Source organism: Meleagris gallopavo, chromosome 13 (assembly GCF_000146605.3).
Source record: "Meleagris gallopavo isolate NT-WF06-2002-E0010 breed Aviagen turkey brand Nicholas breeding stock chromosome 13, Turkey_5.1, whole genome shotgun sequence".
NCBI classification, from domain to species: domain Eukaryota; kingdom Metazoa; phylum Chordata; class Aves; order Galliformes; family Phasianidae; genus Meleagris; species Meleagris gallopavo.
Genome location: NC_015023.2, coordinates 10,299,172 through 10,320,395, shown reverse-complemented (window position 1 = coordinate 10,320,395; position 21,224 = coordinate 10,299,172). Strand labels below are relative to the sequence as shown.

Here is a 21,224-nt window from a genome sequence, read left to right as displayed (position 1 = left end):
AAAAAAAAAAAATTAAAAAAAAACTTAGGGAAAGCAAGTAGATTTTGAGGGCTTTGTTGTTTATACTGTCTTCACTAACTGAAAATGCTTCAGCTTATCAGAAAACAAGCTTGGGGATGAAGGCTGCAGTTTCCTGCTGGAAAGCCTTTCCTGGATTTCAATTTCAAAGCAGCTGAAGTAAGTATTGCCTTATACAAAACCAAATTGCCCTTTTTTTTCTTGAGCTTGGGTTACAGAAGGGTGCTGAATAAGAGGTCAGGAGGCAAAGACCTCACCCAGACCAGCATTGCAGAAGCAGCTGTGAGCACTGCTGGGGAAGGATGGGATTCATCCTGAGAGGCTGCTCAGGCTGAAGCTGGTCACGTAGTAAGAGTATCACTCAGAAATAGGTCTGAGTGCATCCAAAGTGCCATTTTATTACAATCCCTTTCTCAGGAGTAGTGGTCCTGTGTGTTTTGCTCCATGTCACTTTGTAGTGCAGTGGGTCCAAGCATGCAGCAGTCATAACTGCTTTCATCAAGACAGTCCTTCTGTGTGTTCATTGCATGTGTCATTTCAGTAACCACGTTTGCCTTTTTCTCTTTCTTAGTCTGAGTCACAACCTGCTCTCTGTTAACGGCATTTACAGTCTGTTGAAGGCAGTGAATACCTGTCAGAAGGTGGTGGAGGTGGAAGTCAGGTATGTAAGTCTTGGGGAATCCTGTCTGAAGTTAATCCCAAGGTCTGAGAGTTGGGTTCTGAGAGCTGTGTTAACTCACCTCAGGATAGGGGCAGGTAAAGAATGTGTGCAAAGATGGTTACTACCATTTACCTGTGATGACACATCATTGCAAGGTGATTCTATCTGAGCCACCGTCCAGAATTTGAGAAGGTGCAGGACTGTGTGCCCTGCAGTGCTTTGGGGCGTGCATGGATTGAGTTTTAGACTCATTTCTGTGCTCTGCCTTGGGAAGTTTTGGAGAGACAGTCTCTGTGGAGTATGAGAAATGGTGACATCTCCTGGAGCCGAGCTGAAAGTTTTCCTCTTACTATTTTCCCTTGGAGACACCCTAGCATTCCTGTGCAACAATTTTGTCTGCATTTTTTCTAACTGTTTGGAGAAACTGAGTTATCAGATATCGCGTAGTTTTATCCAGCCAGGATTTAAAGCTACTGGAGATGATCTTTTGCTTGCTTTGGGAATAGTTTAAATGATCAATAGCACTGAGGCGTTAGGAACAGATCTCTACCAACACCAAACATTCAGAAAAAAGAATTAATTTCAGTAACCAAAATGTGCCATTGATTGATTTATTTTCTTCTTTACTCAGCCTTTATCATAACACTACAGTCCTGAGGTTTACAGAAGATGGAGAATTTGCTTCCCCTCCTCCTGGGTAAGATGTGCGTGGACATACGTGGCTTTTTTTCTTTTTTCTTTTATTTCTCAGCATCTTGTTTAGTTCTTACATCCACTTTTGGCACCAGAGGGATACTTCAGTTCTTTCTTCCTTTCCTCTGAATCTGAACTTACTACTCCCCCCTGGTTTTCTTAGCTATTTTGAATGTTTTCCACTAGCTTCTGTAAGGCACCAGGTGAAATTCGAACTCAGATATTTTGGTATTTGGATGCTTTGTTTATTTATGACCAGGTTCCTTTTGCTAAGACACTCTTTGTGCACAGTATGTTCAGGGAAAAGCTGAATGCTCCTTAAAATTGTAGCTTAGATGGGAAGTCTGTCATGTTCCTCTTGTCCCCAGCCTCCTGCACTCTCAGAGTGTTGGGATACTCACTCAAAGAAAGAAAAGCCTGCTATGGAAAGGATATGGGTGTGGGTATCTTTACCTGGGGATGAGCTTTGGGGATCTGCTAAATTGCCGAAGCCTGAGTGTTTTATCCTTGTCTGGTTTTGTGCTCACTTAGTAGGGAAGAGCCTTTGTACCCTACTGATGACCAACGAGATGACAAAGAAAACCAGACACCTATTCCCTCCAAAAAAATAAGGTACTGTTGGTAATTTCCATCCTATTTCCTTCGTTCCCCATGTCTGTATCCTGTAGCTGATGAAACCCGCAGCTCCGAGTTCGAATGGCGAATTGCAAGAGAACTGGTAAAGACCCATTCAGTCATCACTGTGCTCACAGTCCTAGCTTGCAGCTCTAGAAGCTCTGTGGTTAGTGTTTGTGGGCTTCTATAGCAGTCAAAGTAGCTTGTGGGCTGTGCTTTCTCATTGACAGCATCAGCGTGGTGATTGTGTGGTACTGCGTCCGCTTCCACATGGCAGGTGGAGAAGACTGGTGGTGACAGAGCTTGTGGCACTGCAGGGATTTGCTGCTCTTAGTAGGGGAAATGCAATGGAAGCTGGACTATTGATTTCTCTTTTTCCCCTAGGTTGACAGACTGTCATTTTCAAGCCAGCGACCTGGAGAAGCTGTGTGCAGTCCTGAAGGAATGTGGCAGCATCTCTGAGCTGGAGTGAGTCCTTCATAATTCCTACACTTTATCTGCAGTTTGTGGGGGTATTGGGAAAATGCCATTTATCTGTGCCACTGTGTTGTACAGAGAATGTGGCATAGACACAGCTTTATGTGGGCTGGTATCCTTAGTCAGGGAGGCATGAAGTTGTAGTGCTCTCTGAAGGCAAAGGTCACAGCTTACACATCCAGAAAGGGGCTGTTTGATCACTTGGCCTGCCTTCAGGTGGCACAGAAGCTGTAAAATCTTGCCTTGTGTTTTTGGCCCTGGGGCCATTTGGGACCAAACCTGCAGAGGATGAAGAATGCAGGCCTTCTGCTTTCAGAGCTCTTGCTGCTAAGAGTTAATGGTGTTTGTTGTTTTTGCCTGTGAAAATTAAATGCCTTTCTTTAAATCCTAGCCTCTCAAATAATTATCTGGGAGATGAAGGACTTGCACAGCTGTTGCAGTTCCTCCCGAATCTGAAAATGTTAAGGTCACTCAAGTGAGTAGCTCACATTTCTCTTTACTCGTGGATGGGTTTTTGTGGGAGTGTTGTTACTGGAAGCACAGTCTATATTTAGGAAGGGCTGTGAGGATCAAGTGAAGTGACAGTTTGTTTTGCAAGTGTGGATCTGCTGCGCCCTCTGGTCTTTCCTCATCTCTATTCCAGTACAGATTCTTGCCTTGCATCACTATTTTAAAACACAAGGAATTTCATTTAAGCCTAAGAAAAAAACTTTTCTGTTGAGCACAGTCAAGCACTGAATGCAGTTGCCCAGAGAAACTGGATTCTCCATCTTTGGAGATGTTCAAAACGATGTCCTGAGCAGTCTGCTCTGAGCAGTAGGGTTGGGCCAGGTCATCTGCACAGCTCAGCTCTGCAGGAGTTGGGTCTGCAGAACTCAGAAGCTTGAAAGCACAGGAAGGAAGGTGAGAGAGAAGCACCTAAAGGTGTTGGACAAGGATGTTTATTATTGGGTGACACAGTATATATTGGTAGTTTTGCTTGCCACAGCTGATTTTTCTCTTCTTCCTGTAGGCTAAATAACAATCAGATCTCCCTGAGCTCTGTGTTCTGCTTAGCTCAGTCCTTATGTACACTGGAACACATTGAAACAGTGGACCTCAGGTATGACCAAGAGTACTTTTCCTGTCATTTTCTGCTGTAAGACCTCAAGCTGTGTGTTTTCAGGAGTAATACAGAAGCTCTTGACTTCAAACTCCATCCTAATTCTGTTCTGCTCTGGTTACAGCTTAGGACACATGCAGGTGGTTCATCTAACCTTTGGGGACAGAATCAGGTAAAATCACATCCACTGATCCATTCAAAGCCTTTCAAACTCCTCCTTACAAGATCTCATATAAATGTAGATGTGTGTGTCCCCAGGTTGTGTTAATTAAAGAGTTGTTTGGCTGCAAGCTCCAGTGGTGGTGGTGGGAGCAGGGTGATCCTTTAGGCCAGATTGAGGCTGTGGAGCAGACAGCAGTATCCCAGTGATGAGGGATATGCCAGGTCAGAGCAAAGGCCCACAGTGGCACGTCAATGCAGTGCTCTGAAGGCTGGGAAGAGGGATTCTAAGACCCTTCTTTGTTCTGGGAACAGCAGACCACGGAGCGGGTGGAGCTTGGAGGCAGACTGGAACATGAGGCCACTGCCCTTCTGCAGTTACACAGGGGCAATGACATCAGCACAGCTGATGGGAGAAACTGTTCTTTCCCCAGGCTCAGAAGGACCAGCAGATGGAGAAGTTGTTTCCTGGTGCATCCAAAGCACGTAACAAATGGACAGTGCTTTCGGTATGGCAGCCCAGCTTCCTTTTGTCACACAGAATGTAGGGAGAGTTGGCTATGGGACATGTCTGTAGTGTCATGTGTGGACCAGACCTGTGCCTCCAGCTGTTTCTCCTTCCCTGGGCACAGGGAACTCTCCTGTGTTCAGCCTGCCTTCAGAGGCAGACTCTGCTCTCTTGGGAAGAGATTTCTTTCCCCCATTTGCATCCCACTGATTGTGAAGAAATGGGTCTGGGAAGGAAAGATGGCATCTCTTCCACATGGAGCCACTGCTGGAATATGTTTGTCTTTAGCCTCTTTCTCTCTCTTCAGTCTTCCTCCCTGTTAAAGCTGGTCAGGGAGTCCATACACCAAAATAACACTTGGTCACAAGGTCTTGGTTGGAATAATTCAACAAAGCCTCACACAAATCAGGGCAGCTGGCATCAGCCTAGGCCAACAGCCTTTGTGCTGTGGGGCGACTGGAGGGATGCAGTCATATCTTAGAGGCAGATGGGTGAATAATACACCTTCTTGGGATAGACTTGGGGTGACCTTGGCTGCAAGTGTGTATGTGAAAATAAATAGTGCATCTTTTGCTTGGCCATGCTCTACAGGGAAAGATTGTACCCATAGATAATGACGTGCAGCCTGGCTGACTACTGCATTCATCCCATGGAGGCCTGCCAGTGAGATGTTTATCATTTCCTTCTTGGAGAATGAGACAGGAGGCTTCCATCTCAACATTGCTCTGTGAGAAATGCACTCAACAGTGCTGAGCAGCTTAAGGTGCTGTCCAGACAATTCAAGTAGCTATGATGTATCTGTAGTGGGGCCACACCTGCAGTAATATAGTATTTTGGTGGCCTGGCTCTCTTGAATCAACTCAGAGTCAATAACAATCCTCTGGTTGTTACAGATTTTGACTTCACAGCCCTAGATTGCAGATAGCAAAATAGATGTAGTGGAAGTAAGAGGGTTGCTAAGGGGCTTGTCCTAAGGAATGTGGCTCAGGGATATGAACGGGATGTCCTCACACTCTAGTCATGGGAAATGCTGAGCTTCTGAGTGCTTTGTTTGCTTCAGTCTCAGGGATTGCACGGTGGGTCCTGAGGATGTGACCAGGCTGTGCCGGATACTGACACAGTGTCCCCAGCTGACGGAAATCAAGTAAGTGTTGTGCACTCAGCAACTCTGTCTGTCTCTCCAGCCCACAGATATGGATTCAGAGATGAGGTCAGCAGCTCTCCTTCATGGAGCCGTGCCTGTGGCTCTCCTAAGCCTAGTATGTCTGTATGTAAATGTTGCAGAACATGATGCATCCTCATAGTATTCCTCAGACTCAGAAGTGTTGGCCTTTGCTCCTGAAGGCTCAGACTTACAGTATATCCAAAGAGCACCTGGCCAGTAAGCCATGAACTCCTGAAAAGCTGGTCACTGCAGGCAGGAGATGGGCACTAGGAAAATTAGATTAATATTGCTCAAAATGAACATTGAGTAATAAGGAATAATTTAAAACACCCAGCATAATACCAGCACTACCTGCAGGAGGTGCATCAGTAGCAACTTTTTATGCTCTTGTAGTCATGGAAAAATAAGGTTTTTGGGATGTAATGGTTTTACATGCATGTTGGTATCACAGATATCCCTACACAGGTTCCCCTGTAGCTTGGTTCCTTTCATGTTTTACAGTCTGTCTGGAAATGCACTGAGTGACCAAAGCATTGAGAGATTACTGAGCTTCCTGCCATACCTATGCCAGCTGACACTACTGAGGTAACGTTTGGGGTCTCTGCTTTGAGTGTTGCCATGAAGGATTCATTTAGAAAGTGCCAATTGTGCTGCACCTCTTAGGAGCATTAGACAGAAATAGTAAGTTAACAAGATAGGTAAAGAAAATGCAGGCTCGCTCAGAACACTTCACATCTGTACCTGTCTTATTTGAGAGCCAAAGCAGCACTGAATGTTTTTTTTAATTAATGCATGCATTAATGCAGATAGAAAAGACCAGAGGACAAATACCTGCTCTAGGCCCCATGTCCCTGATGACCCTCGCTTAAACAGTCCCTTGGAGCATGATTTCCAGCATCCATAACAGGTGTCCGTGGTCAGGGCCATTAAATCTTTCCTTCCGTTGTTGAATTAAATAGGGTGGATCCAGGCTTTTGCATCTCAGAGGAGACAGTGGGAAAATGGAGCCATGTGTATAAGAACCATTCTTCCTGGAAGCTGATTTTATTCTTTTTGCTTCCTCTCTCCTTTTCAGTATTAGGAACAACACGTTTTCCCCATGTTGTGCTGTCTTATTTGCCAACTCAATCAACCTCTGTGAGCGCATCAGAAGGGTGGAAGTGCGGTAAGACTCTTGGGCTGCTTGGAGCCCAGCAGCTCAGCTTGAAAGGGATCACAAAGCTGCCATCGTTGAAGAGCATTGCTGAAGGACTATCCTTTCTATTTGCTTTAGGTCAAGTCAAAATGCTTTTTTACACTTAAGAACAAGCACGCAAAGCCAGAAGACATCCTGCAGGTACTGACATACAACAGTGGCTGTCATTTGTTCTGATTAGGCTTGTGCAAGTACTCAAATATCCTACTGTATAAAGACTGGGGGGCTGGTAGTCGGGGAGCTTTGTCTTGTCAACAAGGCTTTGGATCTCAATTCAGCAGCCTCAGTGGCTGGATGGGCTTTAATTCTTGCTGTGCCTTATGCAGGCTGACTGACTGTGCCATTGGCCAAAGACAGATACAGAAGCTCTGCAGAGTCCTGGAGCAGCATGGGTGGCTGGCAGAACTGGAGTAAGTGGCATTTGGGTTGTCACCATCACCTTGAGCAGGAGTCATCCAAGAGATGCTGGGTCAGCATGGCTCAACATCACCCTGGTTTCCCTGTGTGTGTGTCCTCCTTCAGACTTTAGATTTAGAAATTGATTAGTAATCACATGGCTCCTTTATGTATGTTCTAAGAGGGCCTGAGCTTGTGTAGGACAGCAACCTTGGGGCTTTTACTCTGTGGCCATTATGAGGTATTTGTTGCTTTCTTTGAGCTCTTCTTTGAGACAGCACTCAGAGCTCTTTATCTGAGCTTGCCTCGGAGTTCATGCAGGTGGTAGTTTTGTAGGAGAGTAGTTCACAAATGAGAAAATTTAAAAGGTGAGAGGGGATCTAAATCCAGAAAGTACCCCCTTTCCTTCTCAGAGTAGCATTACCACTCGAGTTTGGGTTCATAGCTTTGTCCTTTTGCCTTTCAGTCTCTCCAGGAATCAGCTGGGAGATGAAGGCCTGAGGCTCCTCTTGGACCACTTGCATCGAGTGCCCATTACCTGTTCTCTCAAGTAAGAAACAGCTGTGAATCTGCAGGCTCAGGGAAGTTCCTGAGCCCTTTTCACCTCAAATGCATCAGGAGGTGCACAAGCAGAAAGGTTCTCAAACACAGCGCATCCTGAAGCTGATTGTCATGCTTTTTGCCCAGTCCTACCTTGGGAGATAAGGTCTGGGTGAGCCAGAGTACAGCTCAAGAGCCCTTCACATGTACTGTGATAGAAACTGACTCGATCCCCCAGGTCTTCAGTTACTCACCTCTCTGAGCACACTGACTTCTTGAAGTTGGCTGTGTCTCAGAGGGGTTTCTTCCTGCTCTGCTTTCAGTGCCAGCTTGAATTTTGAACTGGAATTTCACCTCTCTGGCTAAGGAGCTTGGGGACAGCCCTGAATCTTAACACCTTTCTGTTCTCTTCTTTGCAGTCTCAGCCATAATAGGATTTCTCAGCGTGGAGTTTTGCATCTCATAAATGCCTTTTCTACTTCTGGAAATACCACTGAAGTTCAGGTCAGGTATGTGTCTCCTCACTCATTCCTGACTCTTCCCTACATTTTTTCCACTTAATTATCCTAAAGTTTGTGATCTTCAGGTTTAGAAAACAAGGGCCACATTTTGAGCTAACTCTACATATACGTGCGTGCAGAGCTTTTGCTTGTGTCCATTTCTACTGGCCAAACATGGCTGCCAAAGAGGAAGGTAGCAGAACGTTATTCCACAGGGCCAGGTAGTTTTGTGTATAAAGACACACATAGTCAGGTTACATATGTCATAATTCTTGTTATGCTTAGATCTGTAAATAAACCCTCCTCAGAGCAAGGGCAGCATCTGCTTCCTAAAGAATGTGGTTCCTAATTCACTTTAGTAAGTTGAGATTTCAGAGTTAGTCTCTGTCAACCAAACTGAACTAAGGGCACTTTCATTCATTCCTGCTTTTGAATGTAGGTGCCAAATCTCTTGGCAGGGTTATACTTAAGCAGCTCAGTTTTCTGTTTGAGCTCTCCCCAAAGCTTTGCAGAGGAGCAGAGAGTGCAGGGGCTGGAGGAGGCAGATGAAATCAGGGCAGATCAGGACTGCTTCTCTAACTATCAGTGCTGTGTTAGCATTAGTGAGACCTTACTGAAGCATTGAGTTGGTTTCTCATCCTGAGCTGGGCCAGGTCACTCTGTCACTGCTATGCTGCATTGCTGTGTGCAGCCTGATGTATTATTGAATTCTGACCATTGGGTAAATAGTTATTTTCTCTCCAAATCCTACACCTGTATCTCTTCTCTGTGCAGTCTGTGCTCCAAGGCAACTTTAATCATCAAGCTGACAAGCAGAGATGACCCAAGAAAGATTTTGAGGTAAACAATACAGATTTGTGCCTGAGATTTCTGAGTCAGAAAGCCTGAACTGATCGTAAAGAACTAACACTTTTCTTCTTTTGCATCCTTTCAGGCTCACAGAATGCAGCTTTCAGCCAGAGCACTTGGAAAAGCTGTGGTTGGTCTTGGAGAATTGCACCAGTCTGACAGAATGCATGTGGGTGAAGGGCTGATGGAAGGTCTGCTTGGACCCATTGGGCTTGTTTGTAAGCCATTCATTACAATCATCTTTACTTCTAGATCCTCCAACAACAACGTGACAGTCGATGCTGCAGAGGGGCTTTTACGTTCACTGAGCAAAACCTCAGGTCCTCTAAAAATCAGGTATGATGACACTGTGCTGCTTTAGATATTGATGTGGAGTTGCTCTGATAATCTTAAGGTCTTTCATCAACAGCAACAGTGAACTGTGCTTCATAAGTCAGGTAGTGATGGCCTGAGAAATTTCCATGCAGGATTCTAAGTTGTATTACAGCTTTATCTGCTTCATTCATTACGAAGCATCATGTGAAACTGTAAAACTGTTCCGATTTGGTAGGCTTCTACCTGCCTTACAAAGAAGGGTTTAATTCTGTGTGAACACCCTTTGCACTGTGTCCTCACCAGAGCATCCCACAGTTCTGCTGGTTAACATTAGAGCCAGGAGAGCCAGGATTCTTCTTGTTGCTGTCAGTGATATGCAGACAGAAGCTGAAGTTTACATCCTCTTCTATTTGTTCTTCATTTGCATCCTGCTTCCTCTGCAGACATTACTTTGATCAGCAAAGCAGCCTCTGCGTCTATGTGGGGTGCTGAGCACTCAGCTGCCAGAGGCAGAGATGAATCTGTGCATGTGAATAAAGCAGTTCTGTTGTATTGTGCTTTGCAGCATAGAAGAGCCCTGGGTATGTAAGTTGAGTGTCACAAGCCTTCTTGAGCTGGCTGTCCAGGCCCATGGAAACATCACTGCGATCACGTAAGTAGCAGCTCAACTTCTAGTATCTTCTGGATGTCTTAAGAGAATAGTATTGAAGCCAGCACCTTCACTTGTTCTTTTCTTCTCTGTTCTCTGTTTGTATTGCATTTTTAAGCCATCAGCCAACTTGAACAGACCCAAATGTCTGGCGGATAGAAGTTCTTGGAAAGTTTGTGGTCACCTAATTTAGGAGGATAAGTGGAAAGGAAATGCTGTTCTTGATCTTCCATGAGAGAAAGGGTGCCCAGGAATTAATTTAAACATTGCAGATCCATTCAGAGATGGGTGGTTAGCATGAATGATAATCTCTACCCCTGAGATTTTTGTGCTCCTGATTTTTGTTCTGGACAGCAAAGTAAATGCATGATGTTCTCTGATCTCTGCCTTCCAGGATATGTAAAGAGAAAAGCCTCTTCCAGCTAGGGGTAAGGCTCCCACACTGCCTGGAGAAGGTGGGATCAGTCGTTAGCAGGTGAGAAGGCATCTCTTTGTTCAGCTTATTCTGCTGCTCACCTTGTGATGACAAATACTTCAAAGTATCTGAGGCTCTCAGCTCCACGTGTTCAGTTTTGGGACACCTCTGTATGGCACAGGCAAAGGGAAGCTTGCTCAGAGAGGGCACTTCCAAAGCCCTGACCCATTCCTAAGCCTATCTCCAGGGGCTCCAGCTGCTGCAGAGGGAACACCGTGTACAACAGTGGGAACTGCTGATAGACACTGATGCTGATGGTGTTTTTTTGTCTCACAGATTGAATTTGAATGAGCCAGAAATCAAACAGGCTTGCTTCTACCAAAGAGTTCGTGAGAAATGCACCCAGCTTCAGGAGCTGAGGTGAGTCATTAGGCATCTCAGAAGACTTTCTGGGGAGAAAAGGAGTAGATTTTCTTTTTATGGCCAGGATGGGGATGTATTACTCTCATATTGAGTAACGCATTTTCCAACTTGAAGCATAGTAATATTGGTAGTGCTGGCTGCTCCAGACTTGCAGAAGCCCTGAGAACATGCACTACATGGAGGAAATCAAGGAGGGCAGGGGAGAGGCCAGTGCAAGGTCCGTGCTTGTCCTCTAGGTCTCCTAAATACAGTGTTTGGATGGGTAATAGAAAAGACCCCATAGAGGCTTCCTGGGGATCTTCTGAAAGCATTTAACTCCCCCCTCTGACCAGCTAATCTGCGCAGCCCTATCGTGGCTGGGAGCTACTGTGGGGCCTCATCATGCGTCAATATCTTGACATTACATGAGTGTCCCAGCAATAAAGGTGCTTTAGCTGTGGGCTTAATGCTGACCTTTTGTCACCAGTGGATCATCTTCTCACATCCATTGTTCTGTTCTTGCAGATGGTCTCATGTTGAATTCCACGATGACACAGAAATGCTAGTCAGTATTTTGCTACCTCTTCCAGATCTGAAGAAGTTTGAGTATGTCTCCAGCTGGGATTTCTTCCTTATGCTTTACAGTTTGTTCAACCCCATGCCTCACCCCGATCCTCTCTGAAATGCTCTTTGTCTGGAGTACGGCCATGAGCTTTGTGATCTCTGCTGAGCCATGTTGAGTTGAGCACTGAGCAGCACTCTGCAGTGTGCATTGGAGATGGTTGTAGAGGTGTCATGTCTTGAGGTTTTTGCTTTTCCTTTTTATTTTTATTTTTTTTTGAAATGGAAGCAATTTGAGATCGAGACCTTGGCTCTTGTATGTACTGTATATCGTTCTGTTCTGCCCTGCTGTGTATAATAGGTTGTCTGGTATAAACAGCATTGAATCCTTTTCACAGCCCCTTTAGCTGCATGTAAATGGGAGGGAGACTTGCAGAGGGTATCTCTACCCAGTGAAATGCTGGGGGTTAGTGGCCAGAGGCACTGTGTGCTATTTGGCACTTGCACATTCTGTGTTTTGAAGATCTGACCTACCCAGTCCTCACAGCCCTGTGTACAGTAGATATGAGATAGGGCAGCGAAGAAGTAAGCTCCTCTTCTACATTGTGCTAAGAACTGTGCTTATTTGATCCTTGCTGTTTTGCAGGCTGACCTCTTGCAGTTTTACACCAGCTGGAATTGACTGCTTGATCACAGGCTTGCAGAGGTGCCAGGCTATTGAAGAGCTCAAGTGAGTATATCGGATGCTGGTGTCTGCTGTACCTTTCTTGAAGCTTTAATCAAACTACACCCTTTCTTCTTCCTGAACTACAAACAGGCTTCAGACAGGGAAAAAGCAGCAGTTCCTTTTTACTTGTAATGAAGGATGGGTGGGGAGACAAGGTTTGGAATTCTTGGTATTTTATCAGCATCCAAAAGCATCCAGTATTATTGAAACCTATTCACTGGGACTAGGACACACTTCCATTTCTCTTCTGCCCTTGTACTGCTCTCCTCTGCTCTGAGTGCTCACATGGCTGCCATGAGCAGTTAGTTGTTCCTGTGTTCTTTCATCTTGTAGCCTGGGCCACATGAAGCTCGGTGATGCTGCCATTCCGAAACTTGTGCTTGGACTCTGTGAAATGCCATCTCTGAAAAGGCTGATGTGAGTATGTGACCTCAGCTCACTGCTAGTCCATCCTCTCAACTGGTAACTAAAATGTTTTACTGTGGATGTCCTTTCCAGCTTGAACCATAACAGCATTGGTGACGATGGCTGCTCCAGACTCGTAGAAGCCCTGAGGACTATGCGCTGCATGGAAGAAATCAAGTAAGTTTTTCCTTGCTTGCAGTCTCTCCTTGGCAGAGAGGTGACCCTTAGCGCTGACATTTGCTAAGATCCCAATGTGCTTATACACAAAAACAGGGTGGTTACAAAATGCTGTGTATAAGGTGCCTTGGGTTAAAGGAAATCAGAGCCTGATTTTGAAAAGGGGAGAGTTTAGTCTAATGCCACTCCATTGCAGGTGGGTTAAATGGAGCCTCTGTAATTAAATCTTCTCTGAAATCTGTGGGGCACAGACCCCCCTTTTCTCCTGGGAGAACCTCAAATCCATCACTTCCCTGCTCTGAGAAGGTCATTAGTTAGAGCTTGCTCTGACTTTTTGCCCCCCTCCCCGCCCCATCTCCCTGTAGCCAGGTCCTGTCCCTTCTCTACCACAGCAGTTTGGAAGACCAGCTGCGCCTTGGAATTCTGGCTGAAGTAATTTCCCACCCTTTAACAAGACCCAGTGATTTTGATTGCTGTTTGTAATTTTTTTAATGCCTCATTAACAGCTATGAGTCTTTCACAAGAATGTTAAGACAAGCAGCTCTTTGATTCTGCTGTCAAGGTCAAAGCGATCATCCAGCAGATGTGAGACGTTAAACAAGATGTCATACTGTGATGCCTAGCATTTTCCTTTACAACACAGCCTTTTTTTCTCTTTCCTGAAGTTTAGGCCACAACAAGATTGGAGATCTAGGCCTGATAAATATAGCTGCTGTCCTGCTGGAAATGCAAAACTTGAAGAGAATCGAGTGAGTCACTTTGTTTTGTTTGCAATGATTTGGTGTTGTTGCCAGTTGGTGGGGAAGCCTGGCAGGGAGCCCTCTGCTGCCTTCCTGCCTACAGCGTTCCGCCTCCTTCCAGTCTTTTCCATGTAGTTGAAGACACCAAACAAAATGTACAAAACTAATGGAAGGTGTTTCCTTCTCCTGCCTGTGTACATCTGGGTCTGGCATCAAATTTTTCTGCCAGTGCAGAGGCTGAGAGTGAAGGTCCCAGCCCTGTCCTCACGCAGCCATCCCCAGAGGCAGAGACACTTGCCATACTTTGCTAGTTGCTTGAAAAGGGAGATCCATGGTTTGGTTGTGTCCTGGAAAGTGAACCCACAAGCTTGTGAGGAATCATACAAGTCTCATATCTGTGCAGTGCATTTCTTTGGAAACCCTGCACAGGGCTCCTACAGTGATAGTCCCGGAGTTGCTGCACTGCTCTTCTTTTCCTGGTGGAAGTAGAGGTGGAATTGGGAATTCATCAGAGCAAGGATACTGTCTTCAGACGAGGTTCTTGCTCTGAGATGTGGATCCATGCAGTTCCTCCTCTGGGGGAATGAGATTGAGAACACCCAGACTATCTGTTAAGTTCAGCTCTGGAGTTGAAAACCTGAAATTACTTAAATGAGGAAAAAGGCTCTGTCTGGTAGCAGAAAAACTGCTCCTTCACCCTGGTATCTGCTGGGGCACCTGTGGTTCAGTGCTTGAGGAAAATGCAGGACAAATCCCCGGGTCATTTTCCAGAGATCTGTTTCTCAGGTCAAACTGCTGCAGCCCCATGTAGCCTGTTGCTGCAGAGATCCAAAGCTCCCATTATCCCAGACCACAGAGAGGTATCTTAAGCTGGTAGGTTCTGCTTCTTGTTCAGTCACTGAGAGTCTTTTGTTCTTATTTTAGCCTCTCAGGGAACTGTCCTAGTCCTGCTGGAGGAGAAAAGCTGATGGAAGCTCTTGCCAATTGCAAGCACCTCGAGGAGCTAATGTAAGTTGGTCATTTGGTCATTTCCAATGTCCCTTCAAGAAGCAGGGCAAAAATCAAGGCATAGAAACCAAGTCTATTCTGACTCCAGTAAGGCCAAGATCAGTTTTAGCACCGATTCTTACGAGAGCAAGGTAAAAAATCACAGTTGTGTAGGGTAGGAATGCATGGTGCTGGGTGTGGGAGGTTTGGGGGCTTGGAGGTTCCCAAGAACTGTACAGACTGCATCAGTAGGGATGGATCTGCAGTTGAACAGCCAGTGTCACAGACACATGGGCTGTGCAGCACATGTGGTGCTTAAGAAATTAGGAACAGCAAATCTGAGTCACTTGCTCTGTTTTCTGGCTGACTCTCATAGCATTAAGGTGATGGCCAGAGGCATCACCACTGTGTGAATGTAGTGGGTTTTACGTCACTCTTCTACTTCTGCTGCAGGATTTCAGACCTCCTTGTTATTTCTGCCCATCCCCAGCTCCTTACAGCCCAGTCCCATGCACATGTGGGTGAGGAATGGAGGTCACAGAGTTGTGTGGATGACACACAGTTGAGGAATGAGGCTCTGTTTAAGTAACATTTCATTTCTGCCCCCTCCAGACTATCAAGGAATGCTTTTGGAGATGGGACAGTGGTGAAACTTGCCCTCTGTCTGCCTCGCATGAACAGGCTGAAGATCCTGCAGTAAGTGTCAGCCTGGGAATTAGCTGGACGGCCGAAAGAAGGCACTGAAAATGAGACAAGGCATAGACTGAAGTGGTGCACCGAGCTCTTATGGGGCTCAGGATTGAGAAACCCTCTTTAGTTACCCTGCTGCATCAAACACTAACGATATTATTTCTTATCTGAAGTTGTTCCACCGTTGGTTGTCACATCGACAGTTCTTGTGTAATCTCTTGCAGCATTAATCTTAGAGATGAACCACACATTGTATTTTCAGTAAAGCAACCCTTTTAATTGTTTTTGACCTACTGACATAAAATGACAGACCATGTCTATCTTCCTATTCTGATGTAATGTAAACATAAATATGAACAGCTTTTGTGGCCCTTCACTATTCTGTACAGGTACCTTTCAGTCATTTTTCATGCTGAATTCAGTGGTGTTACATTTTTAAACCATATATGGGAGTCTTTCTAGAGCTCCAACATGTTGGACTTTCTCAGACTACACTGCAGTAGCGAAGCAAGAAATCCATGAGCTAAAAGAGGTCACTGGGCTCAGTTAGCAGAGTCATGTTTTCCATCCTGTCTAAAGTATCATCAAAACACAACTTAGAGAAGCAATCCCAGTGATGAGAGGCTTCAATCCTCTGGGTAGGTTCTTGTTTTCACTGGGAAGGTGTTGGGAAATCTGCAGAGGCCCATCCACTTTTGTTCCTAATGCTGTTCCTCACCATCTCAAACTGATCCCGTGGGCACAGAGCTGGAGGCAGGCTCCCAGTGGTGCCATGCAGCATTTGCTTTTGCATCAGCTGGCTAATTGTGCTCCTTTGTTCTGAACACGGGCAAAATCAGTGAGCTGCTTGTCCTTAGGGCCAGGTATCCCTGGCAGCAGCAGGAACACCGATCAGCATGAGACATTGATTCAAAAGATGCTGCAGCTTTCTTCTTGGCAAGTTATATGTAAGCTTTTATTACAGCTTTATTCTAAAATAATCCTCCAATACTTGTGTTTCTTTGGCTAGTTTGCAGCACAATGACATCGGGCCAGCAGGAGGAACGGAGCTGGCCAGAGCCCTGGTGGCATGTGGACTGTTAGAAGAGATAAGGTGGGTTGTGGCAGGAGCACTGGGGATGGTGCCAAACATCTGGTATTGCTCTGCAGGCGGGAGGCATTTCAGCCCACAACCCATGGGGCTGCATCTAGGCTCTGTTCCTGCTCAGGGTGGCCTCATGGAAGGCAATCCTTCCACCAGTTGCTAACTCTAGTATAATGTCTTAACTCCAGTTTCCCACTGTTCTTACAGTTTATCTGAAAACGACCTTGGGGAAGGAAGTATCCATGCCCTGTCTGAGGGACTGCTGCATTTTGAGCACCTCCGGAAGATTGAGTGAGTAGCAGGGCACTGAACTGCTTGGGCAGAGCATGGCTTTGTAGCATTGCAGCTACAAATGGTGCTGGTGCCAGATTCCCACCAGTTCTGATGCCAGCACACTGCACCCTCTCTCTTCTGCTCCAGGTTGAAACTCTGTGGAATCACTGATGATGCTTCAAAATTACTCTCTCGTGGCTTCCAACAGTGCCCTGCCATGGAGGAGATAATGTGAGTGTGGGAATGGGTGGGAATGGAGATCACAGGTATCTCAGGCATTAAGTAAAAGCCAGAACTTATTGCCCTTGGTAGGGCTTGGCTGACTCACCGGCTGGGATTTCTTGTCTGTCTTAGATTGTCTTGGAATGCCCTTGGTGACGGAGGAGCCCAAGCGTTGGCCAGAATCCTCCCAGGGATGGAAAAGCTGAAGATGTTAGAGTGAGTACAGCCCTGAGGGTAGCATCAGAAGACTTGTATTTGTGGCACTGAGCCTACAGCTGCAGTACTCCTGTGGGATGAATGCTAGGAGCAGCAGACAGACAGGCTTCTGCCATCCAAATGCTTGCTTACCCTGCTGCTAAAGGCCAGCCTTGCTTGGGTGATGCATAGAGCACAGAGGTGCTGAGGCAGACTTACTTAATTGGAGGTGTTTGCTGTGGAGGTGTTTTTGTTAAGCAAAAACTATCCTGCCTATGCTTCCTGTTTGAGTCAGGAAAGACAAAATGATATTCCTTGAGTGTGAGTCATATCATCTAACAGCCTCAGGTGAGCTGCTGCTTGCAGTCTGTTACTTCTCTTTGGTGTCTGGGGTGGTCTAGATGAGTACCCTTCTCAGACAGCCTTTGGCAGGGCAAGAAATGCACAACCCAGGCTGTAGTGGGCAAACAGGGGGTCTTGGGCCACAGGAGAACACGGGAAGCACTGATGCTGCTCCTGTGCTGGATCTGGGTTTGATGTTACCCACTCAGCTCTGATCCAGTGGCATCACAGTGCAGCGCTATTCCATTGTATGGACTGTCATCTGCTTCCCTCCCCCTGGCCCTTCGGAACATATAGTATGTGCCTTCCATCCCTCAGCTGTACAAAAATAATAGTTTGTGGTTCATGGGATCGGGAACTGAGTTTTGTTTGTCTTGAGCAGGGAAAATACGCAGTAGAGCTTACAAGTCCTATTGCTAGAAGGAGGTTGTGGGCAACAGTGCATGTTTCATGTATAAATAGGGCTGCGGTCATCAGGACGAGGCTGGTGTCCATTGTGGAACATTGCTGTGCTTGTGGAAAAGCATAGCTCTTAGTCAAGAGAAAAGAGGCAGCGATGGTTCTGCTGTTTTCTGCTCTTGATTTGTTTTTGCTTTTTAAAACTCTTTTTGTTTTTAAAAACAGCCTGGAGAAAAATCGCATTGGTGCCTGTGGTGCTACAAAGCTGGCAGAGGAACTTGTCAGGTGCCCAGAAATTCAGTTTGTAAGGTGAGTGGGTGTCACTGAGGGCTGAGGCTGAGTGTTGGCCCACTTAGGGAAAGCTGGGGTGACCAGTCCTGGGAGAGATGTGTCTTGTGCTGGCCTGCTGCCCCAGGCTGGCTTGCATGGATTCGAATGCTGCAGGGCATCCAGACACAAGCCAAGGAAACTGAGGGTTTGCCAGGCCAGAGAAAGTCCTGGAACAAAAGGAAGCCCTGGCCTGAGGACATTTCAAAACCTTAACGTCTCCCAGCCTACATCAATGAGTCCATCTTAGCAGGCAGGCAGCTGCTGAATTGCTGCTGTGTTGCTGAGACATGACTCTGCTTTCCTCCTGTCTCACTTTTGGACCAGCTTTTATAAAAATCCAAAGCTGCTTCTTCCAGTTAACTGCTGTGTTGGGTGTGCCACCTCCTGGTCCACCATGCCAAGTCCTGCATGTATGTGTTTGCTGTTGTTGCAGGCTGTGGGACAATCCAGTGCCCAAGGGCCTCGCTGAAAGTTTGACAAGCCAAGACCCAAGACTGTGCTTCTCCTTCTGTTAGCAGAGGACAGCCCTCACCTGTTTGAAATTGCTCTCCGTTTCCCACTGACTTCAAGAATTGCACTAAAAGGGATCCTGAAGAACCCAGGAAACCCAAGTTCCTCCAGTTGTAATTATGTAAACTTGTAATTATGTCTTCCTTTACTGCACTGGACGAAATGTGAGCACTTACGTGTGTTTTGTTTATGGTGAGCTTTTATTGTGAACCAAAAGACTGAAGAACTGCTGCTGAGCAGGCAGCATTCTCGGTGTACCAACTCTTCAGCTAGCTTTGGGATGATGAGATACATCTGATCACACTTTCAGAAAACCAGCAGAATACTTCATTATCTTTAATCAAGATTGCAACACCTACAGGATGTTCCAATCAAAGGATGAACATCCTCCAGGAGAGGATGTAATTATTTTTTTTTAACAGAACTGTAAACTGTTGACACAGTTACAAATGCACTGGAACAAGCTGTTTGAAAATTGTATATAGCTCTTTGTGAGATACCTCTAAGGACTGTAATATAGGTTGTTGCTTGCTTCATAGCAGGCTCTTCCTCCTGCAGAATTGCTTCTGTTTCCTGGTAAAGCTTTCATGTTACCTCAGTACAAATGACAGATCAATGGTTGTCCAGCAATGATTGTTGGACAGTACAGTGATCTGTATTTGCATGGCGATTACATGGAAAGGCTGATACTGCCATGTATTTCAGTGAGAAAACTCAATACTGAGGCTGAAGAACAATTTGTAAGGGAACTGTGACTGTTAAGTGTGAGAGGACATGCCTGCTTTCCTGTGTGGCTTTCCAGAATTTTGGTGGGGTTTTGGATGACCCAATTGCACTGTGTCTTTGAGGTGAAGTGAGGGATGACATGAGCTTGACATGCTGCAGTGTGGACTGCAGAAAGGATCCTTCAGGCATCTACTACTGAATCCCAAAGCCTGGCTGTGCTGCTGCTGGACCCGTGAAGACCAAAGGGAGAAGATCCCAAGCACTGAGTTTGATGTACTGCTGAGACCAACCATGACTGCTTGTCTGCGTGGAATGACAGCATGCGTTGCAGCTATGTCATCCTCATTATTTATTAACTTGTATTATAATGTTTTCCTTATGTGTTTGTGCTGTAAATATTTAATCCTTGTGGTGAGCTCATGGAATTTTGTTTACAGCAGCGTTTGCCTGGAAAGAGCAAAGTGCTGTGATTTGAGCAGGGCAGGAGTGGGAGCGAGGCGGAAGCTCTGGGCCCTGGGTGGGGGACCAGCTGGCGTCTCTTCCTCCTGGAGGAGCTGCCAGCCTTGTTTTAGGGTCAGCATCAGGTCTGTGAAACACTGATCTGCTGCTTGGGAGTGGGGCCTGTTTGGCAGAGGCTATACTCTGACGAAGCCACAACAATGAAAAATGATAGTGAAATTTCTTAGTAGACAGTAACTCGTTAAAGTAATCGAGTCTCCGAGATTTAAACACTGGATTTTAAGGAGAAGCTTCACCAAATATGGCATTTCTCTTCATTTTGGGTTTTCAGGTCTAGGTTGCAGATGCAAATCTTTCTAGTGTCTGCTGGAGGAACAGCGTGGCACACGAGTGCTGTGGTGCTATTGCTTCCCTACAGCTTCCCAGCAAACAGGTTTGTTAAGTGGGCTCCTCCTGCCCCTGGGCTCCCAGAACTTGGGGAAACACAGAGGGTGGGCAGTGTGCTCAGTAAGAACTCATTCCAGTCCAGACTGTGAGCTGAAAAGCTGTATTTCCTGCATTTTCATCATTGTTTTAGTGCTGTGTCTCATAAATAACAATGTTTGCTGGGTGTGAAGAAGGGAAGCAGTGTGCTGGCACTCCTTAGCACACCCCAGCACAGCAGTTTTGCAGCAGCCACCATAAGAGCTGTACTATTCTGGGCCACCTCCCTGATGCACTCCAAGATTTCACTTTGTATAGGTGTTGTGATGATTTATTTTCCTCACTTACTGGCGTGTACTGTTTTTCCTCCTTATTTCAATGGCAAAAACTTGACATTGGGTAGTTGGGAATGCCACTTGGATGAGTGCTTTACTTTTCGAGTCAGTGTTGTTCTTTGGCTCTGGGGGGAAGGCTGCCTTTGCCCTGAGATCAGATGTAGTGGTGGATGTGTTAAAATGCAAGAGATGAGAAAATAAACGAACTGCTGTGTTCTGCAGTCCCCTGACTCCTGATGTTGGGAACGCCGCAGTTTGCTGTGAGGTGAGATGTGCTATCAATGCAGCACTGCCCTGGGCTTCAGACATTAAATAGTGCCTGGGAGGGCTCCTCCACCCCCTACAGCTTCGGGTTCACCCCCAAATTCCCGATGCTGGCATCCGTCAGCCCCGATTGTGTCTGCTTAACGGGAGCACAGAACGCCAGGTGTCAGCAGAGCCCTGCTGCTGTATTGGCTGCTTCGGGCCTGACACGTTGCTGTGTGGAAACCACTTTGCGTTTCAAGGAACTGAGATGTGGGATGAGATCGGGTCGGGCGTCAGGAAAAGCTGCTCTGGAAGGGCGGTCGGGCACTGGGACGGGCTGCCCGGTGGGACGCTGCAACCGGCATGGAGGTGTTCGTGTGCGGACAGCACTGCTGGCAGGGGGACGGCTGCTTAGACGAGGTCTTTTCTAACCGTAATGATTCCATAACGCCACCGGTCCCGGTTTGATCCTGTCAGTGTTGGGCTGCCCCGTTGTGTTGTCAGTCCCCCATTCCCGGCGCTGCGTCTGGAAAGTTTCCACAGGGAAGCTGCGGGCTCCCTGCAGCCCTTCCCACCCACACCGTTAGCCTGGAGCATTTTTACAGCCTTTACTACGAGGTTTCATCTTTATCACCGCCCGACAGTGGAAACCCGTCGGGTCCCGAGAGCCGCACGGGGCTGAAGTGGACCGGAGGCGGCGGCCTCAGGCTGGGCATCGGGAACGATTCCCGCCC

The 21,224-nt window shown here is 46.5% G+C and overlaps 1 protein-coding gene across 1 annotated transcript in view; it reads left to right on the top strand.

Moving 5' to 3' along the window:
- The window catches only part of LOC100540910 (protein NLRC5-like), a 29,530-nt gene extending 8,952 nt beyond the window's left edge, over nt 1-20,578 (top strand). The window contains exons 5-39 of the mRNA XM_019619687.2: nt 94-177; nt 590-679; nt 1,311-1,376; nt 1,904-1,984; nt 2,372-2,455; nt 2,856-2,939; nt 3,477-3,566; nt 3,691-3,738; nt 4,160-4,234; nt 5,294-5,377; nt 5,900-5,983; nt 6,474-6,563; nt 6,672-6,734; nt 6,920-7,003; nt 7,456-7,539; nt 7,949-8,038; nt 8,804-8,869; nt 8,964-9,047; nt 9,131-9,214; nt 9,759-9,845; nt 10,237-10,317; nt 10,594-10,677; nt 11,185-11,265; nt 11,867-11,950; nt 12,281-12,364; nt 12,446-12,529; nt 13,195-13,278; nt 14,194-14,277; nt 14,869-14,952; nt 15,956-16,039; nt 16,238-16,321; nt 16,451-16,534; nt 16,658-16,741; nt 17,687-17,770; nt 18,225-20,578. Coding sequence (XP_019475232.1) covers nt 94-177; nt 590-679; nt 1,311-1,376; nt 1,904-1,984; nt 2,372-2,455; nt 2,856-2,939; nt 3,477-3,566; nt 3,691-3,738; nt 4,160-4,234; nt 5,294-5,377; nt 5,900-5,983; nt 6,474-6,563; nt 6,672-6,734; nt 6,920-7,003; nt 7,456-7,539; nt 7,949-8,038; nt 8,804-8,869; nt 8,964-9,047; nt 9,131-9,214; nt 9,759-9,845; nt 10,237-10,317; nt 10,594-10,677; nt 11,185-11,265; nt 11,867-11,950; nt 12,281-12,364; nt 12,446-12,529; nt 13,195-13,278; nt 14,194-14,277; nt 14,869-14,952; nt 15,956-16,039; nt 16,238-16,321; nt 16,451-16,534; nt 16,658-16,741; nt 17,687-17,770; nt 18,225-18,306 — 2,854 coding nt within the window. The 3' untranslated portion in view covers nt 18,307-20,578. The remainder of the gene's footprint in view (nt 1-93; nt 178-589; nt 680-1,310; nt 1,377-1,903; nt 1,985-2,371; nt 2,456-2,855; nt 2,940-3,476; nt 3,567-3,690; nt 3,739-4,159; nt 4,235-5,293; nt 5,378-5,899; nt 5,984-6,473; nt 6,564-6,671; nt 6,735-6,919; nt 7,004-7,455; nt 7,540-7,948; nt 8,039-8,803; nt 8,870-8,963; nt 9,048-9,130; nt 9,215-9,758; nt 9,846-10,236; nt 10,318-10,593; nt 10,678-11,184; nt 11,266-11,866; nt 11,951-12,280; nt 12,365-12,445; nt 12,530-13,194; nt 13,279-14,193; nt 14,278-14,868; nt 14,953-15,955; nt 16,040-16,237; nt 16,322-16,450; nt 16,535-16,657; nt 16,742-17,686; nt 17,771-18,224) is intronic.
- Nucleotides 20,579-21,224: the final 646 nt, after the last annotated feature.